The sequence below is a fragment of the Eubalaena glacialis genome, chromosome 9 (assembly GCF_028564815.1).
Source record: "Eubalaena glacialis isolate mEubGla1 chromosome 9, mEubGla1.1.hap2.+ XY, whole genome shotgun sequence".
In the NCBI taxonomy this organism is placed as follows: Eukaryota; Metazoa; Chordata; class Mammalia; order Artiodactyla; family Balaenidae; genus Eubalaena; species Eubalaena glacialis.
The window spans coordinates 70,841,504-70,859,940 of record NC_083724.1 but is presented as its reverse complement, the minus strand read 5'-3'; the positions used below and the strand labels follow the sequence as shown (position 1 = coordinate 70,859,940).

At 38.8% G+C, this 18,437-nt stretch overlaps 2 protein-coding genes across 5 annotated transcripts in view; both read left to right on the top strand.

The window, feature by feature from the left end:
• Positions 1–18,437, top strand: part of MLLT3 (MLLT3 super elongation complex subunit) — a 250,965-nt gene that overhangs the window by 22,996 nt on the left and 209,532 nt on the right. The window lies entirely within an intron of this gene.
• Positions 5,241–5,586, top strand: LOC133097196 (large ribosomal subunit protein eL39). Its single transcript, XM_061199092.1, has one exon. The coding sequence runs from the start codon at positions 5,286–5,288 to the stop codon at positions 5,439–5,441; it is 156 nt and encodes a 51-aa protein (XP_061055075.1). The 5' UTR covers positions 5,241–5,285; the 3' UTR covers positions 5,442–5,586.

The window sequence follows — 18,437 nt, the reverse complement described above, 5'->3', positions numbered from 1 at the left end:
TAGGAACATATTTGTAAATATCAGTCATCATTGCATGGTACTAATCAAGAAAATTCTGGTGATTTGAGTCCTTCTGGATAAGTGGAAATTTGGTGCATCTCTTGATCACTGAACAAGTTGCTTTTCCCTTTATTTTTGTTCCCTTTCCCCACCTAATCAGAAGCCTAGAGCAGCAGAACAAGGTTAGAGGAAAGTAACTCTAATTTGGAAAAGAAAATTGGAAACTTATGTTCTGATTTGCTCAGATGGGTTAGTTTTTCCACCAGGTTTGCTGGATGAATACTGAGAACATCACTTTTATTTGGTCCCGTTTAAAAAGGCTCAACACTTCAGAAAGGTGAAGTTTTAGAGGTATACTGTCTATCAGGTAGGTTAGCTAAAACTTAAATAAAATAGATTTAATTTACTAATGATCAGTTCTGGTAATTAAAGAATTTTATTTTGTTTTGTGTCATTTCTCTTACATGCTGTGCCACTTCTCATCAGAAGATGGGGTGATCTGAGCAGTGCTTCACTGAGGCTGTAGTCTTCTTCACTTAAAGAAGGACTAATGTCAACTCTCTGTTAGCCTTTGAATTACACAGAGGGGTAGAAGCAAAATAAAGCCATTTTCAAGAACTTCTGGGATAGGTTGTGTTTGGGTGGGATGGAAATGCCCCATGTTGCTCACATCCTACTTCTGGCCCAAATTTACAATTCTGTTCAGTTATATGACTTCTCTGCCCTTGAAAAGCTCAGAGACTTATATGGTAGGGGGAAGGGGAGATGGACTTGTAAGCAGATACATTTCAGTATCAGTTAATTACGAATTATAGTTGATGTAAGAATGGAGTTTTGTGGGAGCATAAATGGGCAAGTTGAGACTGAAGATGAACACAGTTGTGTTTCCATTTATGTAGCACATGTGTAAACCTGACTCTCTTTTCATCTTTTGTCCCATTTTTGGTTTATAAAGCATTTTATGTTGTTTTGCCTTTTTTTCCCCAGTGACTGTTTATGACCCAACTTGAACAATACAATGAAATTCTTCTTTACCTCTAGCTGTTGTGAAGCCAAAAATAGATCTGGGCTGAGATTGGACTTTGTGGCGCAAATTGTGGTTTGCAGGTTATGGCTGTTATTGTTCCAACAAATAACTGTATCTTAAAAATTATTTAGAAGTAAAGCAAATGTTGCTGAGACAAAAGGGGACCTGGCTGATTTTTAAATGGTGCTTTAAAACAATAAGCAGATGTCTCAGCTTACAGGGCCATTTGGAATGAAATTGTTTTAGTTAAAAAATACTAGTAAATTTCTGTGGGATAGTAGGATCGGAGACTGAAGTCCTGCAGGAATCTTACCTGTTATAATCCCCACTGCCCCACCCCTGCCTGCTTCCCTGCCTCCCCATTTCTGTTTCCCTTCTTTGGAAATTCAAAGGCATGAAGTAGACTTCACAGAAAGAAAAAAAACAATGATAGTAATTACAAGACAATAAAACTCTCCTGTCACAAAACTCTCCCTTGACCACAAGGGCAGTGCGGGAGCATTGCTCTGCAACAATACTGTGTTCAGAAGAAGTGTGGAAGAGTCCAGTCATAAGCATTGAAAGGGTAAGAAGGGCTAAACCTCATTTGCATGGTTCAAAGGTAAATGGCTTCCTGAGGTTCTTAATTAAAGAGTGTGTGAAGGCCAGTTTGTTGCAAAAGATAGCTTATTTGAACTTTTAATTTGATATCTGTACAAATCACTTGAGGGATGTGTAGGATCTGTTTCTGTTCTAAGGCTGCTACTTTGTTATGGATAGGATTTTTTTTTTTTCCCCTCACTGTATTACTCACACTTTTGCCCATCAGAAGTGTTGAATAAACATTTTATAGTAAGATACTTTTGTAAAGCACTTGATATATAAAATTACTTTAGTAGTAATAGCTGGTATTTAACACTACTGTGTGCCAGCCTGAGTACTTGAGTACTCTGCAAGAATTACCTAGTTAGTCTAATGGTCACCCTATGAATTAGAGTACTACCAGTACTACCCCCATAATAAATGAGTTCATTAAGGTTATAGGATACAAGATCAGTATACAAAAATCAATAGTATTTCTATATACTTGCAATGAACATTCCAAGAAGGAAATGAAGAAAACAATTCCATTTATAATAGCATCAAAAGAATAAAATACTTAGGAATCCATTTAACAAAAGAAGTATAAAACTTATGCTCTGAAATTACAAAATATTGTTGAAAGAAATTAAAGAATATATAAATGAAAAATACCCCGTGTTCATCAATTGAGAAACTTTATATTGTTAAGATGGCAGTACTTCCCAAATTGATCTACAGGTTCAACACAATCCCTATCGGAATCCTAACTGGTGTCTTTGTAGAAATTGACAACTTGATTTAAAATTTATGTGGAATTGCCAGGGACCTAGAATAGCCAAAACAGTCTTGAAAAAGAACAAAAAAGTTGCAGGACTCACACTTCCTGATTTCACAACTTACTAGGAAGAAACATTAATCAAGACAGTGTGGGTAGACATATAGATGAATGGAATAGAATTGAGAGTCCAGAACTAAACCCGTGTGCCTCAGGTTAACAAGGGCGCCAAGATCATTCAATAGGGAAAGAATAGTCTTTTCTATAAATGGTGCTGGGCAAACTGGATATCCATATGCAAAATAATGAAGTTGGACCCTTACGTCACACCATACACAAAACTTAGCTCAAAATGGATTTAAAAAATGTGAGCTATAACTGTAAAACTCTTAGAAGAAAACATAGGAATTAATCTTCATGGCCTTGAGTTTGGCAGGGAATGGATTCTTAAATATGACACCAAAAGTATAAGCAACAAACGAAAAATAGATAAATTGGATTTTATAAAAATTAAAAACTTCTCTACTTCAAATGACACTCTCAAGAAAGTGAAAAGACAGCCCACAGAATGGGAGAACATATTTTCAAATCGTGTATCTGAAAATGGCTTGTATCTAGAATACACACACAATATGACAACCCAATTAAAAATGGGCAAAGAATCTGAATAGATATTTCTTCAAAGAAGAGAAACCAACGGCCAATAAGCATGTGAAAAGATGCTCAGTATGATTAGTTAACAGGGATATACAAATCAAAAGCACAGTGAAATACCATATTATATTTACTGGGAAGGGCATAATAAATCAGCAACAACCATTGGTGAGGGTGTGGAGAGACCAGAACCCTTCACACACTGCTGGAGGGAGGGTGAAATGGTGCATCCACTTTAGAAAACAGTCTGACAATTCTTCACACAGTTAAACATAGAGTTACTATATGGCCCAGTAGTTCTACTCCTTGGTATCTACTTAAGAGAAATGAAAACATATGTTCACACAAAAACTTGCGCATGAATTTTTATAGCAGCATTACTCATAGCCAAAAGCTAGAAACAACCCACATGTCCATCAAATCATGAATGGATAAACAAAATGTGGTGAATTCATACAATGGAATATTATTTGGCCATATAAAAGAATGAAATATTGATACATGCTACAACATGGATAAACCATGAAAACATTGTGCTAAGTGAAAAAAACCAGTCACAGATCACATATTATATGATTCTATTTATATTAAAGTCTCAGAATTGGGAAACCTATAAAGACAGAAAATTGGTTAGTGGTTGCTTAGGGCTGGGGAGTTTGGGGTAAAAGAGAAGGTGATAGCTAAAGGGTACAGGGTTGCTTTTTTTTGAGATGAGGAAAATGTGAAATTGTGGTGATGGTTGCGCATATCTGAATATACTAAAACCATTGAATTGCGTGTTTTAATACGTGAATATATAGTATGTGAATTATAACCCAATAAAACTGTTATTTTAAAAAAGTATCCCTTTCATTAATAACAATGTTGACACAAACAGTGTCTTCATGTTTATACATTAGGGAAATAAATTAAACCTTGATGGTACGTCTTTTCTCTTATATAAGGCACATGTCAACCAACATTCCAGGGTTATTGGTTGCTGCAATATGATTTATTAAAAGAGCATTATTGGGGCTTCCCTGGTGGTGCAGTGGTTAAGAATCCGCCTGCCAATGCAGGGCACACGGGTTCGAGCCCTGGTCCGGGAAGATCCCACATGCCGCGGAGCAAGTAAGCCCATGCGCCACAACTACTGAGCCTGAGCTCTAGAGCCCGCGAGCCACAACTACTGAGCCTGTGTGCCACAACTACTGAAGCCCGTGCGCCTAGAGCCCGTGCTTCACAACAAGAGAAGCCACCGCGGTGAGAAGCCCCCGCGGAGAGAAGCCCGCGCACCACAGCGAAGAGTAGCTCCCGCTCCATGCAACTAGGGAAAGCCCGCGTGCAGCAGCGAGGACCCAATGCAGCCAAAAAATAAATAAATAAAAATTTTAAAAAAGAACATTGTTTCCTGGATTGAACTAGTCCTAATTAAAAATGTATATCTAGCTGCTCTGGTAATTTTACTCTGTTACTTTGTGTGTTTGCTTTGTTTCCATCCATCAAAAATATAACCTCTTAGTTGGTAGGAAATAGTAACAACTGTTCATTGAATGCTTACCATGTGTAGATACTTTTCTATGATTTTAATGTGTTATTCAGTACATCTCACAATAATTCTATAAAGTAAATATAGTAATCCTGAGTTTAATGATGGGGAAACTGAGGCACAGGGTTTAGGTAACTTGCTCAAAGTCAAATAGTAGGTAAGTGGCAGAACGTGGTACTAGGTAGCAGCAATGTTTTGTATTATTCTGGGCCAGGCATATCTTACCTCATACAATAGATGTTTCTAGCCATGTGTGTTTAAAATAACTTTTTGTAAGTGAAACCATATTTTTAGTGTGTTAAAGGAGCCTATTATTTTAAATGAAACCTGCAAATAAATCAGTTCCTTTTTATCAGTCTTGACAATTGTGACATCTTAAATCAGGGCACTCCTATACGTTTGATTGAATGCAGTAATTTCTCTGGTAATTCTGTTGATTTAGGCTAAGTTTAAAGCTTTATTAGTTTCATTCTGCAAACTTTTAGTGAGGTCCTATTTTTTTGTAGTAAAGAAAAAGTGCTGTAAGAAAGTCCAAAGGAGGCAATTCCTGATCTAGAATTAGCTGGTGATAAAAGCTTATAAAATAGTTTTCCCTGAAACCTGTCCTTAATTTAAGGTTTTTGTATATAATCTACAGCTGCACTGCCTAAAACAGTAGCCACGTGTGGCTATTTAAATTTAAATGTAAGCTCTTTTTCTCTTGTCCGCCATCCTATGTGAGGTTGGATTTGCTCCTCGTCATGTCTTCTCACAAGACTTTCAGGATCAAGCGATTCCTGGCCAAGAAACAAAAGCAGAATCGTCCCATTCCCCAGTGGATTCGAATGAAAACTGGTAATAAAATCAGGTACAACTCTAAGAGAAGACATTGGAGAAGAACCAAGCTGGGTCTATAAGGAGCCTCACATATGAAGTGGCACACAGAATCAGAACATCACTAGTGTCTGGAACAGCTGCCTGTGTTTGATGCTCTCTCCTCTTTTCTTGATCTTTCCTCACCACTGCTCACTGTGTAGCTCAGTAATAAACATGTGAACCTTTTGTTGGAAAAAAAAAAAAAATTTAAATGTAAATTAATTAGAATTAAATAAAATTTAAAAAATCTGTTCCTTAGTCATTAGCCACATTTCAAGTGTTTAATAGTTGCCTGTAACTAGTGGCTGCCATATTGGACAGAACTGGACTAGAGAAATGGTAACATCCACAGGACTTCTTCTTACAGGAATTAAGATGGTATATGTGCTTTTGTGGGGAATGAAAAGTAGAGGAAAAGGATCTGATGGGACTTTTTATTTAAAATTATATGTTACATTTTTTTTTCAATAGGATGAAAGCATACATAAGTTTTATGTGACATGGGAGCCTTCATAAGAAATGAAGAACCAAAGAAACAGAGCTGTGTATTTTTTGCTACTCTTGATAAAGAGTAGGTGGTCATGAAGAAATTGGATAGGTTGGGGCGTATGAGGTAACTGTAGTAAACTGGGAGAAATTTAGCGAGGCCTGTTTGTTAGGATTCTTCTTGGCTGTCCCTTTGTCTTCAGAGATAAGGATGCTCCTTTCCTCTGGGTATGGGGAGGGCACTTTTATGACCTTTCTAAGTTTTTGGCCTCTTATTAGCTACCTTTTTGCCAGTTCAATTTTTTATAGTTTTTCCCCCTTTTTTATTGTCTGTTTTCACAGGGTTGTCAGTCAGTGTATCTAGTCTGCCATGTAGATTACCAGTTTATTGTAAAAGGATATAACTCAGGAACAGTCAGATGGAAGAGATGCATAGGACAAGGTATGGGGAAAAGGCATGGAGATTCCTTCCCCACTCCCTCCAAGCTCTCCACTCTCCCCAAATCTCCATGTGTTCACCAACCCAGAAGCAATATGTGTTACATTTTTTTTAAAAACCTTGGAGGATCTTCACAGTGTCCCTTCCAAACTAAAAAAATAATGGGTAACTGAAGTGTTGGTAAAGAATACTTTAAAGTATTAATTATGTTGCTTGTTAAATGGAATTACGTGTTATTAGAAAGTCCCCCCGATATTCTCATAAGAATTTAGTAAGCTAATAAATTCATTAAATGTAAAGGGAAGTGTGAAGGCTTTGGTAATATACACTTTCTTAACATTTAATTATGACAAAAAATATATGTTAAGAGAATAATGCAGCAGACATTCATATGCCACCATTCATTAACATGTAACCATATTTGGCTTGTGTGTATCATTTAAAAGTGAGTTGCAGTCACCATACTTGAGCCTTTAATACTTAGGGCATGTGTCCCCTAAGACTCAGGATGTTGTCCTGTGTAACAGTGTTATCATTATCACTCAAGAAAGAAATAATCAATTTGTTCGTAATAATGCCAGGCCTATTTAAACATCCAGCTGTCTCCTAAATATCTCTTTTCCCAAATCAGCATCCCATCAAGTTTTATGCAAGTCTTTAGTCTTGAGCATCCCCAAACCTTTTATTTTTTATTTTCATGAAATGACAGCCTCCTCAACTTTATTTTGAAGAATTTGAAACCTACAATAAAGTTGAAAAAATAGTACAAGGAATGCCCACGTTCATCAATTGTTAATGCTTTTCTCCATGTACTTTATCTCTTTGTTTATATTTATACCTCTCAATCGTTTGAAAGTAAGTCGCAGATATCATGGCCTCTTACCAAAGCCCGAAGTACTTAACAGTGTATCTCCTAAGAACAATAATTTTCTCCTGTAAACCACAAAACCATTGATCACATCTAAGATTTAATGTTAGCCTTAAGATGTCATGTCTCCTTGGTATCCTTTAACCTAGGACATTTCCCGTGCCTCCACCTTTTTCCCCCTTCTGATCTTGACATTGATATCTTTTAGGAAGCTAGGCCAGTTGTGTTATAGAACCTCTTACAATCTGGATTTGTCTAATCATTTCCTCATAGTCATTTAACTTGAATTCTATGGAGTTAGATCTATAAGCTTTGTTGCATTTAGGTTAAGTATATTTAGCAAGACAATTCCATAGGTATTTCTTGTTGCACTTCACATCAGGAGGCACTTAGTGTTGATTATCCCAATGTTAGTGATATGGAGCTTATCACTTGGTGGAAGTGGCAAAAGCTATTGAAAAGATACACTTTTCCCCTTGCAATTACAAAGTGACTGTGTGATGATACTTTGTATCTTTCACATGTCATGTTCCACAATGGTCTTTCGTATAATGGTTTTAGCATCTACAGATGATCGATTGTGGATGAACCAGAATTAGCTATTACACTGGAATTGCACACTGGTTATTTTCCTAGTTTTGTAGTACCGTGTTTAAAAGGATAGGTATAGGATTTATTCCATTCCCCATTTTTATCGATTACTGTATGGTTTTTGAAGCAGTTTATATCATGGCAAATGCTTTCTGTGATGATTTTATGGTTAATTTAGTGAAATCTGTGATAATATAAAATTCTCTATGTAATCTAATTTCTCCAATAATTTTTAAATGTTGAGGTCTGTTGGAGGTGCGTCTAGGGGGAGGGAACTGATTCTAGTCAAATGTTTATGGTCATTTTAATTTACAGTATTGAAGCCCTTGTTTCTTGCTTTTGGATATGCTGTGGCTTCTGAAGAGCCATGCTGTTTCAGAAGAAATTTCTGCCTCTGTAGATTTAGCTACATTTCAGGAAAATTTTGTGACCTTTTGTTAAGTTCTGGGCATGGACATCAAGAATGCCATCATACACTTAACAGCTTTGGAAGCAAGTGTTGGAATGTAACTATATAAACTTTTTTTTTTTTTTTTTTTTTTTTGCTTTTTGCCTTTTGCCTTCTCTTTCATTGCTTCTTTGGTTTTATCACCAGGGATGGGTGTGAAAGCAACTTGTCTGAAATTTTGTTGCCCTCAGGGAGTGACTTAAAATTCCCAGGATAGTTTTAGAGCTGATTCTTGATCTTGGAATGATGGAACAGACCTCCTGGTAATCTTCTCCCTGAAGTGAACGTGGATTCTAGGAGGGGTCTGACGAGTCCTGAGTGTAATGGTGGGGTTTTCTTTTTGTTTGTTTGTTTGTTTGTTTTTGTTTTCATTTTCTTTTGCTGATGTACTTTATTAAGGAAATTCTCAAACTTTTGGAGGTAATGTTTACTTCAAATTAAAAAAAAAGTGTAGCTAGCTGTAGCGTTATCGGCTGAATTGTGTCCCCCCAGCCGTCATATTTTTATGTTGAAGGTACAACCCCCCAGCTAAGAATGTAACTGTACTTGAAGATGGAGTCTGTAAAGGGGCAGTTACGATTAAATGAGGTTATTAGGATGGGCTCTAATCCAGTATGACTGATGTCCTTATAGAAGAGGAGATTCAGAAACAGGCATAAAGAGAAAAGACCCTGTGAAGGCACAGGGAAAAGATGGCCATCCACAAGCCAAGGAGAAGGAGGCCTCAGGAGAAATCATTGTGGCTGATACCTTGATCTTGGACTTTTGGCCTCCCGAAATGTGGGAAAATAAATCTCTGTTGTTTAAGTCACCTAGTCTATGGTATTTTGATATGGTGGCCTGAGCAGACTAATACACCATATGATCCAGCCATAGTGCTACATATTTATCCATATATATTACATTTTAATAAATTTAATATATAACTTAAATTACATTTTAATAAATTTAATATATAATTATTCTGGCTTGTATCTTAAGCTACATATAAGGCAGGGAAGGGGCAATATGGGTTAGAAATAACCAAATGCTAGGGTTAAGTAAAGATGGATTATGAGCTTAAAAATCCAATTTCTCTTGAGTCATTTGTTGAGACGTGGATGGATCTAGAGACTGTCATACAGAGTGAAGTAAGTCAGAAAGAGAAAAAGAAATATCGTATGTTAACGCATGTATGTGGAACCTAGAAAAATGCTACAGATGAACTGGGTTGCAGGGCAGAAGTTGAGACACAGATGTAGAGAACAAACGTATGGACATCAAGGGGGGAAAACTGCAGTGGGGTGGGGATGGTGGTGTGCTGAATTGGGCAGTTGGGATTGAGATGTATACAGTGATGTGTATAAAATTGATGACTGATTAAAAAAAAAATAATAAATAAATAAAATAAAATAAAACACACACACACAAAATCCAATTTCTCATCTTCCATTTTATGTTATTGAGATATGTGATTGGAATAGGTAAACTGTCCACCCGTGAACTTGCCCTGTTTCCTCTCTGATACAGGCCTTCACTTGGGAGTGAAAATATGTTAATAGGATTGGTAGCTCACCAGTTCCTATTCATTCTGTTTCTTTAGCATCTCTTAAAAAGCACTCTTCTTTTCTTTTCCATTGGAGAACTCATTTTCCTGCTTTTAGTTTAAAACTATCCTTCACATTTTTTTTTTTAATTTTTATTTATTTATTTATTTATTTATGGCTGTGTTGGGTCTTCGTTTCAGTGCGAGAGCTTTCTCTAGTTGCGGCAAGTGGGGGCCTCTCACTATCGTGGCCTCTCTTGTTGCGGAGCACGGGCTCCAGACGCACAGGCTCAGCAATTGTGGCTCACGGGCCTAGTCGCTCCGCAGCATGTGGGATCTTCCCAGACCAGGGCTCAAACCCGTGTCCCCTGCATTGGCAGGCAGACTCTCAACCACTGCGCCACCAGGGAAGCCCCCGTCCTTCACATTTAATACACATCCAGTCATTCACTTCCCTGCTTAAACACCTTTGTCTTAAAAGCCTTTTTCTGTGAAAAATTTTACAAGCAAGATATTCCTCAAAGGCTGAGTCCACTGTTTGGACATAGTTTAATTTTCAGATGATCCTTTGTTCCCCAAACATTTCATTATTTCCTTCCTTTGTGTAAGTTGTCCCCCTGAGTCTGGAGTGCCCTTGGTGCCACACCTGGAGTCAGTTCCCTTTTTATGGCCTTCAGCACTCGCAGGTTGTTTTAAAATGTCTGTTTATAAGTTTGTCCTGTGGGCCAGGGTGAGTCCTTTTGTGGCAACATTTGCTGGACACACTTGTCAGATCACTACCTACAATGGAACTATCTTAAAAATGCTGCTTCCTGGACCCTCTCCCAGTTGTATGGACTTAGAACCTTTTAGAGTGCAATCTGGGAAGCTGCATTTTAAGCAAGCTCCCTGGTGATTCTGAATTGGAGCACCTCTGCTCTGGAGTAGGGGGAACAACTTCACTCATCTCTAGAGTCCCTGCCCTTAGTAAGTTAGAAAAAACATCCCGGATAAATTAGGAAGAACAATAAACTAGATTTGAAAAAGCAGTCCAACAAGTTGAAAATGCCACTTAATTTACTAAAGTGCCAACATTATTTGAAAGTAATATGGATTTAAAAACCCTCTGAAACTCAAGTCTTCAAAATGTTGATATTATTTAGTATTACTTTGGAATAGATATATTGGGGGGTGGGTAATGTGATTAAATGTCCCTTGTGTGTTTTTTTTTTTTTTTAATGTCAGGATAGCAAAAAGTGTAGAGACTCTCTACTTAGCACTAACGTGAAGGGGATTTGGAATTCCTAGGAGGGCACAACTGCCATTTTCATCTATCCTGGCTTCTTGGATGTTTAGAAGCTTGAAGGGAGTTGTTTGTTGCCCATTGAAATGGATGTAACAGCTGTGGAGGTTAGAGTGCTTGGTGCAGAGAAAGGTAGACAAAGGTTTTCCAGCTTCTAACAACTGGCATAGATGACTTTGCAAACAGGCTGCTCATTACCTGCAGAATGTCTTGTCCTGGCAGATAACTTGCCGTGTAGAGGGCTGCCTAGAAATCTCCGGTTAGCACCATGGTCTGGAATACTAGTGCTATTATGGGGGAACTCAAGAGATGCAAAGCTATGAACAGAATCTCACATTCTCTTTTTAAAAAAAAATTTTTTCTTTTAAGATTTCCCAGTGTACTCTAAAACTACATTATGGATTTTTTTGTGTCTTATAATTTACGTGTTATTGTATTATTACAAAGTGGAAAGATTAGGGGACTCCTTTGTCTTGGAGATGGAGTCCTGGATTTGAATTCTGGCTTTGCTGTGTCCTAAAGGCCATGTAGTGAGAAAGTTTCCCTAATCTCCAAGAGACTCTGCTTTCTTTTACGTAAAATGAGGATAGACAGATTAGCTTCTTCCACTTCACTCAGAATAGTGATAATGGGATTGAGTAAAAAAGAGATTATGTATGAGAATGTGTTGTAAATGATAAAATGCTAATAAATCAGTGATGTTAAGAAATTTATTACTATCTGCCATTACCAAAAGAATGTTTTGAGTAAATAGTCTGATTTACAGTTGATTATAGCTTAAAGTTTTAGCCATGAAAGAAAATCATTTTTATCTATTTTGTGTCTTACTGGTTTTCAAAAAAGTTTTCTTTACAGATGTGAACCTATTGGGAAATAATTTTCTCCACTTGCTTATCTCTTGGAAATATGCAGTAATTAAAATATCAACTTTTGTTTAAAATACTTAAGAGAAATTAGCATGTTAACATTATTTTAAACTGCAGAATCATGCCTTTTTTTTTTTTTAATGCCTTTTATTTTGTACTTGACACCTTAAAAAAGAATTGGCTGGCTACTACCTAGAAAGTTTGAAGAAAATTAATTAATCAGATTTACTACTCAGGAAAGAATCATGCTTTTGGTTTAAAAACAGATTGGAGGTTTCATTGCAAACTTTAAAAAAATCTAAATAAAGGATGTAGAATATAGATAAGAAAAAAGAGTATTATACTAGGAATAGTTCTTTCCTAGTCTCTTATATTTTTTCTTTTTTTTCTTTTTTTTTCTGCTCCCACCCCCACCTGTTAGAGAATGGGCAGCTATTTCTTTTCCTGTCCTCACCAGCAAGGCCCACTGCTTCACTGCTTTTTCTCCCTTCCTTCCTCTCCTTCTTGGAAGGAAAGAAGTAAAAAAAATTTCTTTGAGGCTTATTAGGGGCTTTAAAAATGAGTTTGATTTGTGACCTGTCATAGTTTGAATAATTTGCTTCCATGGTATTTTGCTTATCTCAGCTTCCCAGCTGCATGCCCAACTTCTGCCTCTTCTCTTCTTGGCAGGTTAGTCTAGCTTATTTTTTAGGAGTAGAACCAGTTGTCCCCCTTCCTCCCCCCCCACCTTACCCCACCCACCCCTCACCCTGCTTCCAGTGATTTTCCAGGGGGATTGGGGTCAAACAACTCAATTCCCATTCCCACCCCCCCCTTTTTTTTCTTCATCACTGAGTAGCCTTGACTTCCTGATCATGGCACAGTACCCATCCATATTATATTTATTCTTTTTGAAAGACTTCGTGATTTAAAAGTCAGCTGCCAGTGAGGAAAAGATAATGGATGCAGGTCTCTAACCAGTCAATCCAGTAAGAGTGAGGCTGACCGTTGGTGATAGTCAGCGTCCCCTCCCTTCTCCCCCTGTGTATCTGTCAATTTAATGTTTCTCGGTCCTGAGTGCATTAGAAAAGTCTAATACATTAGTATTGGATGGGGCCCAAGCATCTACATCTCTAGCAGGCAGTGCAGGTGATCCCACTCTAAGGTGGCCATAGGACCACACTTTGGAAAACATACTTTCAGAATAGTGAAAAGAGCATGTTGCAGACACCTCACCAAAGAAAATATACAGATGGCAAATAAGCGTATGAAAAGATGTTCAACATCATATGTCATTATAGAATTGCAAATTAAAACAACGTGAAATACTACTACCCACCTATTAGAATGGCTAAGATCTAGAACACTGACAACACCAAATGCTAGCAAGGATGTGGAGAAATAGGAATTCTCATTCATTGCTGGTGCAAAATGTTACGGACACTTGGGAAGACAGTTTGGAAATTTCTTACACGGCTAAATGTACTCTTAACGTGTGTTGTGCACTGAATGTTTGTATCCCCCTCAAATTCGTATATTGAAGTCTCAAACCTCAATGTGACTCTATTTGGAGATGGAGCCCCTATGGAGGTAAGTAAGGTTAAATGAGGTAAAAAGGGTGAGGCCCTGATCTGATAGTATTAATGGCCTTATAAGGAGAGACTTGGAGCAGTAGAGAGACTGCTCTCTCCCCCTCCTTTCCCCCGCTCAGCCATATGAGGACCTAGTAGCCACCTACCAGCCAGGAAGAGAGCTCTCACTAGAAATTTAATGAGCTGGCACCTTGATCTTGGACTTTTTAGCCTCCAGAACTATGAGAAATAAATCTCTGTTGCTTAAGCCACCCAGTCTATAGTATTTTGTTATGGCAGCCCAAGCAGATTAATACACAATAGCATTCAGCAATCGTGCTCCTAAGTTACTCACATGAGTTGAAAACTTATGTCCACACAAAAAAACAATATATGAATGTTTATAGCAGCCTTTATTCATAATTCCCGAAATTAGAAGTAACCAAGATGTTCTTCAGTAGGTGATGGGTAAACGAACTGTGGTACATACATACAATGGAATATTTTTCAGCAACAAAAGAAATGAACTATCAGACCACAAAAAGATATGGAAGAACCTTGAATGCATATTAGTAAGTGAAAGAAGCCAGTCTGAAAAGCATGCATTTTGTATCATCCCAACTCTGTGACATTCTGGAAAAGGCAGAATTTTGGAGGAAGTGAAAAGATCAGTGGTTGCCAGGGGTTTTGTGGGGGGAGGGAAGGAAAGATGAATAAGTGGAGCACGGGGAACTGTTAGGGCAGTGAAACTGTTCTGTATGATACCGTAATGGTGGATACAAGACATTATGCGTTTGTCAAAACCGGTTGAATTACAGCACAAAGAGTGACCGCTAATGTAAACTATGGATTTTAGTATTGGTGCATCGGTAGTAACAAACGTCTCACACCAATGCAAGATGTTAATAATAGGAATGTAGTGGGGTGAGGTGAGATGGAGTAAGGGAAAATACGGGAACTCTGTATTCTCTGCTCACTTTTCTGTAAACCTAAAACTGCTCTAAAATGTACAGTTTATTAATTTTTAAGGGCATTTTGGGTTCAGTCTTGTTTCATAAGGGAGAGGACTGAAATCAAGATACTTTAAAAATTCAAAAAATTATTTTCATGGATTGAGCATCAGATACAGACTTTGTTCTGTTGTTTTAAAAATGAGAGAAAAACAAAAAAGAAAAACAGAGACATCTTCAAACTGCAAGGGGTTTACTGTCCTTAAGCAGTGATAGACACCTTCAAATGCCTTTCTGTGGTTGTTTATCATTTAGAGAAAGAACCAAAGGTAATGGTATTTCTCTTACCAAATTAAAGGGTTAGTTCTGTGAAGAAATGTTAGATGTGAAATATTTTCCTTGTACCCGATAAAATTGTGTAGCATTTCCCGGTCATTGAGTGGGTAGCAGATCAAGTCAAGGCGCTTCAGCGACTGAGGATGGATGGAGTCCTCTTCAGTATCTCCTGTTGACTGCCAGGGGCCTAACAGCTTGAGCCTATTAATTAGCTATCCTTGTTCCTGAACTCTGGTTTGAGACCTGCCTGTTAGAATAGGAGCCAACCACCCCAAGAGTTAGTGATTTGCTTAGCCTCTTTTCGTTGCAAAAAAAAATTTTTTTTCTCCAAGCAAATTTTTAGTGTGAGTTAGAGAAGACGTCTTCAGGCTGCCCTTTTAATCATTAAAGTGGCCTCTTAGAACTCCTGATTTAATGAAATGATAAAAATATTTTGTAATTAGCAGATCAAAGCACTACTGTGGCTGCTGTTTACATTGTCAGTATGTAAATGGAACTTCTAAAGGGAGTGAAAAGAATTTGTTTAACACCTCTTTAATTTTGTTTATGTAATTCTTTTGCTTAAAAATCTCCCCCACTACCACTTCACATTGATAATGCTAAGGTAAACATTAACTTCCCCCCCCTCACTTTAGTATCAAAGAACTTGAGAAACAGCAGTGTCTGAATTGTCGAAGTTTACTATATTTAAGTCAGAATTTACTATATTTGAGTTCAACCATCCTCTAAAATGAAACATGATCCTGAAAGGTTCATCCATCAGCCCTAAGTCATAAATGAATCTATTGATAACTTGAATTTAAAGAAGCAGCAAGGACTTCCCTGGTGGCACAGTGGTTAAGAATCCGCCTGCCGGTGCAGGGGACATGGGTTCGAGCCCTGGTCTGGGAAGATCCCACATGCCATGGAGCAACTAAGCCCGTGTGCCACAACTGCTGAGCCTTCGCTCTAGAGCCTGTGAGCCACAACTGCTGAGCCCACGTGCCACAACTGCTGAAGCCCACGCACCACTACTGAAGCCCGCACGCCTACAGCCCTGCTCCGCAACAAGAGAAGCCACCACAATGAGAAGCCTGCGCACTGCGTTGAAGAGTAGCCCCCGCTCGCCACAACTAGAGAAAGCCCGTGCGCAGCCACGAAGACCCAAAGCAGCCAAAAATAAATAAATAAATAAATTTATTTTTTTAAAAAATAAAGAAAGAAGCACCAAAAAGTATTGGGTGTATCCGTGATAAATCTTGAATTGGAATTTGGCACTGTCCTTCCGTGTGAATAAACAAACTCAACTTAGCTTGCATGGCTTGTTCGGAATATACTGTATATTTAAAAATAAAATCTGTTGGCAGAAGCTTTTCTGTTTAGGTGGTTAGGCAGGTTGGCCCTTGTTAATTGCTGTAGATTCAGTGTAATCCCTCACACTGGAGGGTGGGGCACTGTCTCCTTTGGCACTCTAATCTGATATGATTAGAATGCTGTGTCTGATATGGCAACTATTTTAAATAAAAATGAACATTGACCGCTTTATTTCAAGGTGCTACCTGGGCATGTTTGGGGAGAGGGGGCAAAAGGGAAACATTGGTAAGTCTTGCCTGTCTGGAAGGAAAATTACCGTTGATCTATGAACAACACGAGGGTCAATCCACGTATATTTTAAAAAAAAATTTTTTTTTAAAGTATTTGTTTATTTATTTATTTATGGCTGTGTTGGGTCTTCGTTTCTGTGCGAGGGCTTTCTCTAGTTGTGGCAAGCGGGGGCCACTCTTCATCGCGGTGCGCGGGCCTCTCACTATCGCGGCCTCTCTTGTTGCGGAGCACAGGCTCCAGACGCGCAGGCTCAGTAATTGTGGCTCACGGGCCCAGCTGCTCCGCGGCATGTGGGATCTTCCCAGACCAGGGCTCGAACCTGTGTCCCCTGCATTAGCAGGCAGATTCTCAACCACTGCGCCACCAGGGAAGCCCAATCCACGTATATTTTATAGTCCGTTCCTCTGCGTGCTCAGATTCAACCAACCACAGATTGAGATACTGAAAAATATCTGGTGTAAATGGACCCTCACAGTTCAAACCGCATCGTTCAGGGGTCAACTGGTACATTGTATTTCAAGTCATTCCATCCCTGATTGCTTTTTTTTTTTTTTTTTAATTTTAATTTTTGGCTGCGTTGGGTCTTTGTTGCAGCGCGCGGACTTTCTCTAGTTGTGGAGAGCGGGGGCTACTCTTGGTTGCGGTGCGCAGGCTTCTCATTGCGGTGGCTTCTCTTGTTGCAGAGCCCAGGCTCTAGGTGCGCGGGCTTCAGTAGTTGCGGCACGCGGGCTCTAGAGCGCAGGCTCAGTAATTGTGGTGCACGGGCTTAGTTGCTCCGCGGCATGTGGGATCTTCCCAGACCAGGGCTCGAACCCGTGTCCCCTGCATTGGCAGGCGGATTCTTAACCACTGTGCCACCAGGGAAGCCCCCTGATTGCTTTTTGGTTGCAGCCTTGGTCATCTGTGGGACTAGTCATTATATACTGAGTGTTCTGGATAAAACTGCTCCAAGCAAATGGATTAAAAAGCTGTCCTAAGAGAACCCAAGAACTTGTCTTATGAAGGTTCGTAGCTTTACAGTGGTGGGTCCCAATTTGAATTTATTCAGGACTGACGAGTGGTAGTATGTCTATGGAAGGGTCTTTGTCAAGAGATTGGCTTTGAGTTATAAACTGAGCTGGAAAAAAAAAAGTCGTGTTAACTAAAGGCAAGGTGTTAGATGTAACTCTTGTCACTGTCTAGTTAACAGCGATGGATTTGCTTTGGTTAATAACTTCCATAAATGGAGAGAAGAGATTTGACCTTTTTGTTTTAAGGACTTGTTAAATGCTCACAGGGAGGAAAGAGAGCAAAGAAGGAAGTGGGTGGCACTGTCTTTAGGACCATTAGCAAGGCTGGAGTTGTATGCACGTTAATGACTGAGATGGGTAGTCTCTTTATGTCGTGAGACTGTGGTAGCTAAGCCAGAGCACTTGGGTCTCGCTAAGGTGACAACGAGCAAGGGCTTGCTTTTTGGGGGCCTCATTTGTATAACTGGGATAGGACCCCATTGCTCCCTATTTACCTCACACAAGTCTGGTGAGATTTAATTAGTTGTACTTAGAAAAAGCTACCTGGGGCCTGCATGTAAGGTGGATTTACCCCATACCTGCACCTCCCCTGAAGAAAACAAAACCCCTGGCTCTTCCTTTTCCCTCCCTAGGTGTTCCACTCTGACCTCTGAGGGTCAGCAGGCTGGAGGCCTGCTTCACACCTATGCTGTTACCGTGTCCTGTCTAGTTTCCCCTCTGTGTCCCTAACTTGACTTCGGACTTAGTCGTGGGGAAAAAGAGTAGGGTTAGAAGAAAGCTCTTTCGCTCTAACCACAAGACTACATTTCCTCATACCTTTTCATATTTTGCTATTTCATAGAATATTAACTTTGTGTACCCCCATAATGGCTCTCATCAGCTTCCTGCTAAACGTTTCTTTTAAAAAGATTTATTTATATGTGTTCTTTCATAGGTCAGGATTCTTGCACATAAATTACTAGGGTACTTAAAAGTCTGATTTGGAGAGATGCTTTTTAAGTCTCCTCATGGCTCTTTATAGAAGCCTGTTTCCCCTTGTTTCTCCATGATGCTAATTTGATTTATCCTTATTCTCAACCCTGTTTTCAAAAACTGTTAAACG

Excerpts from the sequence above, each read along its gene's own strand:
- LOC133097196 (XM_061199092.1), top strand. The coding sequence starts at position 5,286 with ATGTCTTCTCACAAGACTTTCAGGATCAAGCGATTCCTGGCCAAGAAA.